General features: G+C 28.7%; 2 protein-coding genes across 4 annotated transcripts; both read right to left on the reverse strand.

Annotated features, from left to right (window-relative positions):
- Positions 1–369: 369 nt before the first annotated feature.
- Positions 370–2652, reverse strand: LOC130666508 (macro domain-containing protein CT2219-like). Of its 3 annotated transcripts, none has more exons than XM_057467582.1 (6): positions 2510–2652; positions 2278–2389; positions 1108–1368; positions 879–995; positions 612–820; positions 370–516 (listed from the first exon to the last, which is right to left on the reverse strand). In XM_057467582.1, the coding sequence occupies exons 2-6, from the start codon at positions 2297–2299 to the stop codon at positions 430–432; spliced, it is 696 nt and encodes a 231-aa protein (XP_057323565.1). In that variant the 5' UTR covers positions 2300–2389; positions 2510–2652; the 3' UTR covers positions 370–429. The 3 variants fall into 3 exon arrangements, with proteins under 3 accessions (XP_057323565.1, XP_057323564.1, XP_057323563.1); XM_057467581.1 differs by having other exon boundaries at positions 900–995; positions 2460–2619; XM_057467580.1 differs by having other exon boundaries at positions 2460–2618.
- A 73-nt stretch (positions 2653–2725) lies between these two features.
- On the reverse strand, positions 2726–4574 carry LOC130666510 (28 kDa heat- and acid-stable phosphoprotein-like). The gene is made up of 5 exons (XM_057467583.1): positions 4396–4574; positions 4131–4228; positions 3865–3999; positions 3655–3788; positions 2726–3086 (listed from the first exon to the last, which is right to left on the reverse strand). Exons 1-5 carry the CDS (start codon positions 4403–4405, stop codon positions 2870–2872), a joined length of 594 nt encoding a protein of 197 aa, XP_057323566.1. The 5' UTR covers positions 4406–4574; the 3' UTR covers positions 2726–2869.
- Between the last annotated feature and the right edge of the window lie 4215 nt (positions 4575–8789).

Consider the following 8789-nt stretch of genomic DNA (forward strand, 5'->3'; position numbering starts at 1 on the left):
AGCAATTTCGCCAGGATATAGATTTAAAAAAAAATTACTTACAGTTAATATCAATTGGAAGTTAAACGAAATTTGTTTCTAAATTTCAGTAAAATCTTCATCTCAACTTTATAATTCGAATTTTCAAATTTTTTAGACTAAAATTTATTCAACAAATTTTTTTCAACTCCTAACTTATAACAGCTGTACGTAAATTTTTTAAAGTTCTATATCTCGGCGAAATTACTATTACGTTGTTCTTTTTTCAATTGAGGTTTTAATTGTTCTTTAATTGATGAAATTAATTTGTATACGGTTATGACAGATGAAAGTCATTGCTTATTTTTAAAAAGTGGGGGGCACTATCTGCGAATACCCTTAAAATTGGTGAAAAAATAATAATTGGGTTGGATATAAAAACTACGACGTTATTAATTGCTTGCAAACTGTTTAATCTGTAGCAAAATATTTTTGGAGCAATTCCTCATAAATTTCTTTATCAGTATCTAGGAATAGACAAAAAATAACTTTTTCAATCTGTAAAAATATAGACAAACATATTAATATGAATTATTTGAGGCAAAATAATAACAATGGTGATAATTAATAATAAAAAATTGATATCAAATTACATCGTTAACATTTTCTTGTAAAAATTGTTTGACTGTAGTTATAGCAACTTTAGCAGCTGGTCTTTGAGGATATCCATAAACTCCAGTAGATATACATGGAAAAGCAATTGTTTTTAGATTATTTTGTTTAGCGACATTAAGACTATTTAAGTAACATTCTTTGAGTTTTCCTGGGTTTTCTCCACGTGGTCCAACAGTATGAATAACATCTAACAATTAAATTTTTTCTTTTAATAAAAAGTAATATTTTTGATTTATCATACTAACATTTAGCTGGCAACTTATAACCTCCTGTTATTTTTGCTTCACCAACTCTGCATCCATTTAATGTTGCACATTCTTTTTTGAGATTTGGCCCACTAGCCCTATGAATAGCTCCATCAACTATTGAATGAAATGGTTTCATAAATTATCAATTTGATAATAATAATTATTATTACTATGGGTTATGTAATAGATAGTGAAAGTAACAAAATTTATTTATAATTATCATTACCTCCACCACCACCAAGCAGACTTGAATTTGCAGCATTGACAATAGCATCTATTTCTAAAGACGTAATGTCACCTTGCATTATCGATATTTTATTGGCTAACTCTTTTTTAGTCTTCTCTATTTCTTCAGTATCAATTGACTTTATGGAATCTTTATTCTTTCTCCAATAATCTGGCCATGTCATAAGTTGATCTGAAGTTATTATATCAGCTGTGTGATAATATTTTCTTTTCTCTACTAATTCCATCTTTAAAAATCGTTCTAAAAAATTAATTAAATGTCATTACTTGAAAATAATTTGCAATTGTGTTATAATAAATCTGTGCTCATGTTGGAAAGTATGTTTTATTAGAACAAATTTGGAGTAAAAACAATTAAAATTTGAGGCATCAGACTTGGGTTATTAGTTGCAAAATCACTTGGAGAAATTAATTTTTTGTTGTACTTCCAATTTGCGTGTTTTTGAGGATTACGCCATTTATTTTTTATTATTTTAAATGTATTTCTAACTGCTGTTACATATTATATATTTTTTTTTATTCAAAGATTCATATTCAAATTTTAAAACGTTCTTAAAAATAAAATTTAACTATTAAACTAAAATAACATGTATGATTATATCATGTTTAAGTCGGCAAATATCTATACTTTCAATAAAACCAGTTAAATTAGATTGTAAATAAAGCTATCGATGAGAACTATCACTACATTGGATAAGCTTTTCTATGATAATATAAATAATTTATTCAATTAATATAATATGTAAAAACATTTTTTCAACATGAACATGACAGTAAAAACGTTATCATACATATTTATAGATTTTTTTATAAAACAAAAAAAAATTGTATCATCGAGTCCCCAACTTTCATAATTAATATTTGTTGACTTAAAAAATACAAAAAGTGAAATATTAACGATAAAAAATTGGCAATCTAATTTCATCCATTTTTCTTATGTACAATAAGGTGAAAGACCTAATACTCGATCAGGAACATTATTGTTTGAATAATTTTATTATTAAAATAACATTCAGTAGGCGGGTTAGCTGTTTACTAGCTTTAATTAATATCAAAGATATCTAATTTTAATTAATCAAAAAAACTGAGAATAGAAATTTTGTCAATATAATCCTATTAAATCATGTATAATAAGTATTTTATTTTCTACCTTTCTCTGTTTCAAACGACATTTTAGAAAATTTTCGTGATTTTGGTGAATTCAAAGTGACCAAGTTTTCAAAAATCCTTTCTACCTGAACCGGCAATTTGTTGGTGGTAATCTGAAAACAAAAAAATAAATTCCGCTGTTAATTGTTATTTTTTATTTATATATAGTATTCTTAATCTTACATTTAATTTCAACATTGTTCTTTAAATGAAATGAAATTTCTCTAACTTACTAATTAATTTTATTTCCTCGGAACAATATATATTGTTTTTATTAGTCGATACTTATGTTTTTAGAACTGTTTTTTTTTTTTTTAATTTTTATTATTTATACTTAATAAACTATCACGCAATTGAAATGACGGGCAAAAAAAAAAAATAAGCAAATTCATTTATCTGTATTACCAATTCGCCATCTGGTGATGAAATAACAATACTAATTATTTGAGTAATTTTTAATAAATTTTTATTGATAAGAAAGTAGAGATTGAATCATATAATCATTCATAATATTAATATGTAATTATGAACAAAAAAAAAAAAAAATTACATTAAAGTTTGAATATGTGTTACAGTAAAGATATTATACATATTTAAGTTCGTTTTCCAAGTGCTTTTTGCGTCAATTCAGTTTTCTTTTGAGCTGCCATTTCTTTTTGCTTTTTTTCATCCTCTCTTCGTTTCGCTGCATCTTCTCTTTGTTGTTTAATTATGGCTAAACGCGCTAAATCAGCACGTGCTTCGTCAGTTTTTCCTGCAGCATGGAGTTTTTGATAATTTGCATATGCTCGTTGTTTTTCTATTTGTTCCCTGTAAAAACAAAAAAAAAATTTTTTTTTAATATTATCACTAATACAGTAGCAATTGTTATAACCAAGTAACTTAGTTTTTACTATACCTTAAATTAGTTCTGTTTACTACAATATACTTTTACCAAATAATTTATGTATATTTTCTTATCAATTAATTATAATTTACATTTTAATCATCAATTAGGAATATATGAGTAAACATTTACATGTGTTCAAACTTGTTATTAAAATATGATGAAACTTAAATTAATTTTTGGCAATATGTGATAACTTAATTTATCATTACTTGATGACTTGTATTTTTAATTACAAATTATAATATTTTTACGGAGTAAATTAAATACTAGTATTACTTTATCTACAATTCAATTTTTTTTTTTAATAAAATTTATTAAAATATCGCATTAGTAATCGTATGAGTGATAATTGAACTAGAAATTGAATGAGCGTTGATAATTATCAATATATAATTCAAAATTACTGTTTTTAATAAGCAATGACTAAAATTATTAATTAAACATTAACGAAAAAAAGTAAATAAAGAAATTATTAATAAAAATACAGACCTTTCTCTTCGAGAGAGTTCAGGCTTTGTAGTTTCAGCTAATGACTCATTCAATTTCGATAATTTTTTGGTTTTCTTCTGCACCCTATTTGGATTTTCTACTTCAATTAAATTTTCCACGCCTTTAGCTTTACCCTAAAAATGAAAAAAAAAAATGTGTTATGAAGAATTTATTCATTTAATAATATAACTTAAGTTATTCTATTATTACTTCAGTTTCTGAATCTACTTCGGATTCACTATCACTGTCATCGGACTCCGAAGCATCAGGATCTACAGACTTGGCACTGCTAGCTTTAGGTTCCTCATCTTCATCACTCGATGTATCACTTTGTTTTTTATTTTGCTATAAAAAAAAGGACATCATTCTATAAATTTCTATGTTTATTGTCACCGAAATACTCGGAAACTTAGTACTTTAAAAAAATAATATTTCTCCAAGGTTTTCCGCGGATGGTTAACCTATAAAATACTGACTCTCCACTTTTTTCGTTCTTCATCCTGACGCCGTTGCTCTTCCAATTCTTCAGGATTGGTGAAATGACGATTTCGACCCTTGTGATTAACAAATTTTCCTATGAACAAAAAAAAAAATAAATATAAATTGTAATCAAGATAACAATATACACATCATCAAAAAGAACCTTGAAAAGTTGTAGAGGTTGTAAAATTTATATTAATAAAAAAATTATTTACTTTCTCACAGTATTATTCTAAATAGAAAACTTTTTTATTAAATTACCTCGTGGCATTTTTTTAATTTAAATTTTATTTTTTAATTTAAAAAAATTGTGAATTAAAAGTTTGTTTGCTGTAAAACGTATTGAAGTTCGTGACGTTAATTTTAATACAAAATTCAGTTTATTGAGAACAATTGAGAAGTTAGATCTGGTTGGATTATTTGGAGCTAGGAGAGCTATGTCGACGCCTGCGCGAACGTTTTTACTTTGAAGGCCATACATTTTTTCTTGTTGAACACTCTATAGAGGTCGTTGATGTTCATTTCGATAATTTTTTTTAAAAACGACAACATTATAGAAAATTATAAAGATAGCTATAATATTTTGATCCACTTGTTTATATAAAATTCCATTCAGAATATGATTATTATGAATAAAAATATTTAATTACTTAAATTAAAAAAAAAAAAAAATTTTTTTTGTTCAAGATAAAAAATTTATCTTACTCATTAACATACATAGTGACGGGTGAGTGATTTTTTCTGACTGAAAATAAAAAAAAAAAAAAATCTGTGTTTCAACAAGAGGTTGAATGTTTCTGAACGAATACATAGAATACAATTCGGGATATGTTTAGAGAGATTGCTTATCACTTTATACCAAACCAATTTTTATGTAGACATTTCACGTTACAAAGTTTTTTTTTTTTTACCTATATACAGTGACGTTTCGAACACACCCTAGTATTGGTCAATCATAAATACAAATAAGTTAGCAATTTTTTTAGCTTCCGGAAAAATGCATACTCTCTAAACATGAATAAGTGAAATAAGTGAATATTCACTACTTCGGAGTGCCAATCGAACCACTTTTTGCAATTAGTGGTTCGATTTGCACTTTGAATGAGTGAATATTCACTTGTTTTCACTAAGTCATGTTTAGAGAGTAAGACGAACTTCCTCGGAAGATTTTCATCATTCGAGTCCAATAAATATTTAAAAAGATTGAAGGTAGGAAAATCCGGTTTTCGCGACGACTCGATTATAGAGCACAACCTCTCCTGCTATCGTGTCAGAGGCGTGCAATTAATTAGAAATTTAAAATTTGAGAATTTGTTGGGTACGACCAGTACGACCCAGTCAGGTAGTACTATCATTTTTAGAATTGACGTTCAGAATTTAATGAAACTTGGCATATTGGCACATTATTATATGATAATGAACCAGTTAAATTTTTAAAGGTCTACAGAAAGCTGAAAAAAGGATATAAATATTAAAAAATGTTTGTCTTTACCATTGATCCTTATGGAAAATCACATAGTTTACTCTATTTCATAAAATGTGACTTCAGATTTCAATGAAAGTGATATCAGCGGAAAGAAAAAAATGCTTAGAATATTTTGGTTAGTCAGAATCTGAGCTTCAGAGCTTGTGATAAGAGTAATTAGTACATAATTAAGAAAAATGTAGTATGTTACTAAGATGGGTGCCACAACCTGTGCCTAACGGAGGTTACACAAAACGCACATTTGCATAAAAAGTAAAAGTGTGTAGTGGCACGTATGAATAAACGAACGACAGATAAAAGTTACGGTCGGAGAAACGTCAGAATGAACAACGTAATGGATGCATAATGTCCGTTCTGATGAACGTTATCTCTGAATAAAGTTCCTTTCGATAAACCGAACATTTGATTAAAGTAAGATTTGTAGAAACGGAAAAACGAAAAACGAGACATTTGTAGAAACGGAGGAACGGAGAATGAGACGTTTGAATAAACGCGGGTAACAGAGAACGAGATGTATGTAGAAACATAGGAACGAGGAACGTGACATGTGAACAGCGTGCGGAACGGTTAACGTGAGGTTTCCCTGATAGCCACACCTTACTCAGTAAGGTCTGCAGAACAACACTTTCGGCTAACTTAGCGAGAAAGTTTCTGGCAAACCTTGGCTGGATAATACTTTCCTTTCAGTTGGCTTCAGAATACGGCAGTAGCTTGAATCAACTTAACGTCATTGTCTGACAGTAACAATTGTAGTCAATTTGAATTCAAGTTACAGACAATGTACTGTCAACTTAAAGGTAACTGTTTGCTCTCCAACACTTTCCTTCAAATTGGCTTCAAAATGTGGCACACTAATAGCAGGCGAATACTCATCTATACTCAAAATTTCTTTACTCAAGCACAAAGACGACATCTATACTCAGTGACAACTATGTTCAATGACAACTGTACTCCACTAAATTTTTGTAGACATCTCATCTATATTATGTTTACTCAAAGTCCTCTATATTCAAAGACATCTTTACTCAATATCCACAGATAAAAAATATTGTCGATAATGAAGTAATTCATAGATAAGACTATTCGGAAAGTCGATAACGAAGAAAATTAAAAAAGTATTTAAATATTAAATGAAGAAAAATTAATTTTTAAAATAAAAATAAAATGTTTTTATCATTTTTACTTTGAAAACGATTTTAAAAACATTTTACAAGAGCGTTTTTGTTAAGCTTTTGATTTAATTATAATTAATTAGTTATTTATAATTTCTCATGATATATTGGTCTGAAATAAATGAAAAAAAGAAATTATTAAAAGAAAAAACAATTTCATAAATAAAATGTTATTCATTAAATTCAAAATTTATTCAAAGTAGGTAGTACTTAACATTAACTAGTGATATTTCATAATAAAAAAATCAAAAATTAATTGAGCTGAAATATCAAAATGGATGAGTATTCGCCTAATAGCACAGTTTGCTTTAGCAAAAGTTTACTTTACAAAAGTTTCCTTCAATTATTCGTCGACTTGGGACATTTCCGTTTTTTACGATAATTTGTATGCAACTTGCTATTCAATTTAACGTAAATTTACTACCCGAATTAGAATGTAAATTCACTTCAAAAGTTGACTAGAAAAAAGTTGGTGTCAATTTTCAGGCAAATTTTATGTCAATTTATTGTTAATTTGACTTGAAAAATTGTGAAGTATTTTTTTACCGTCAAATTGTAGAAATTTTTATGTATAAATTTGCTTACCTTCTGAAATGGTAAGAAAGAACATTACCGACTTTTTTTTATCGTAAAAAAAGTTACTTCCTAAATTGAGGAAAACCCTCTGCCCTGATAGTCACCCTAACCGTAAGTTAACTACAAGCTACTGCCGTAATCTAAAGGTAACTTAAAGGAAAGTGTTGGAGAGCAAGCAGGTTACCTTTAAGTTGACAGTAAGTTGTCTGTTAAGTTGAATTCTATTTGACAACAAGTATTACTGTCAGACAATAACGCTAAGTTGATTGAAAGTTTCACTTCAAATTGATGGCAAGTTTTTCTGTCAAGTTACATTCAAGCTACTGCCGTATTCTGAAGCCAACTTAAAGGAAAGTATCCCTAATAGCACAGTTTGCTTGAGCAAAAGTTTACTGTACAAAAGTTTCGTTGAATTTTTTTTCAAATTCCCGTCAACTTCGGACTTTTCCGTTTTTTACGACAAGTTGTATGCAACTTGCTATTGAATTTGAGGTAAATTCAATGCCCGAATTAGAATGCAAATTCACTTCAAAAGTTGACTAGAAAAAAGTTGTCTTTAATTGTCAGGTAAATTTTATGTCAATTTATCGTTAATTTGACTTGAAAAATTGTTAAGTATATTTTTACGCTCAACTTGTAGACAATTTTATGTATAAATTTGCTTACCTTTTGAAATGGTAAGAATGAACATTACCGACCGTTTTTTTTCGTACAAGTTTACCTTAAAATTGAAGAAAAATTAACCGCAAATTTTTATTTTCAACTTTTGCTGTGAAATTGTCTGCAAATTTGGGCAGCAGATTTCAGGTAATTTCAACATTAAATTACCGTCAATTTTAATGCAAAGAGGCTATTAGGGATTATCCAACTAAGGTTTGCCAGAAACTTTCTCGTTAAGTTAGCCGAAAGTGTTGCTCTGTAAGCCTTACTGAGTAATGTGTGGCTATCAGGGTGATAGCACGAGTTGCTCGTCAAAAAGTTGGCATTCATTAGTTTGCGACCAACTTGACGACAAGTTGTCGACAACTCTAGCTTTTGCAACTTTTGGCTACAGGTTACCGCCAACTTTCTGAGAAAGTGTCTATCAACTTTGGAAATACCAACTTTTGCGGCTAACTTGGCGACTAGTTGCGACTGTTAGTTTGACGCCAGTTTCTAGCCAACTCGGCTATCAGGGAAATTAACCGCAAATTGTTCATTTTAACTTTTGCTGTCAAATTGTCGGCAAATTCGAGCAGCAGGTAATTTCAACATCAAATTACTGTCAATTTCAAGCTAAAGTGGCTATTAGGGCAGTAGCTTGAAGTTAACTTAGGTTAAGGTGGCTATCAGGGTTTTAACTTTAAGCTACTGCCGTATTCTGAAGCCAACTTAAGGCTGGGCCGCACCTAACGAAGTCCTGAATTTAAGAATTCTAATTA

The sequence above is a fragment of the Microplitis mediator genome, chromosome 4 (genome assembly GCF_029852145.1).
Source record: "Microplitis mediator isolate UGA2020A chromosome 4, iyMicMedi2.1, whole genome shotgun sequence".
NCBI classification, from domain to species: Eukaryota; Metazoa; Arthropoda; class Insecta; order Hymenoptera; family Braconidae; genus Microplitis; species Microplitis mediator.

What these genes read in the sequence shown, in the direction of transcription:
- LOC130666508 (XM_057467580.1), bottom strand. An exon ending in TCTGCTTGGTGGTGGTGGAG is followed by an intron (nt 996 to 1,107) that starts GTAATGATAATT and finishes TTCATTCAATAG; the next exon opens with TTGATGGAGCTATTCATAGG. An exon ending in TTATAAGTTGCCAGCTAAAT is followed by an intron (nt 821 to 878) that starts GTTAGTATGATA and finishes TTTAATTGTTAG; the next exon opens with ATGTTATTCATACTGTTGGA.
- LOC130666510 (XM_057467583.1), bottom strand. An exon ending in AAGAACGAAAAAAGTGGAGA is followed by an intron (nt 4,000 to 4,130) that starts GTCAGTATTTTA and finishes TTTTTTTTATAG; the next exon opens with CAAAATAAAAAACAAAGTGA. An exon ending in AAGTAGATTCAGAAACTGAA is followed by an intron (nt 3,789 to 3,864) that starts GTAATAATAGAA and finishes TTTCATTTTTAG; the next exon opens with GGTAAAGCTAAAGGCGTGGA.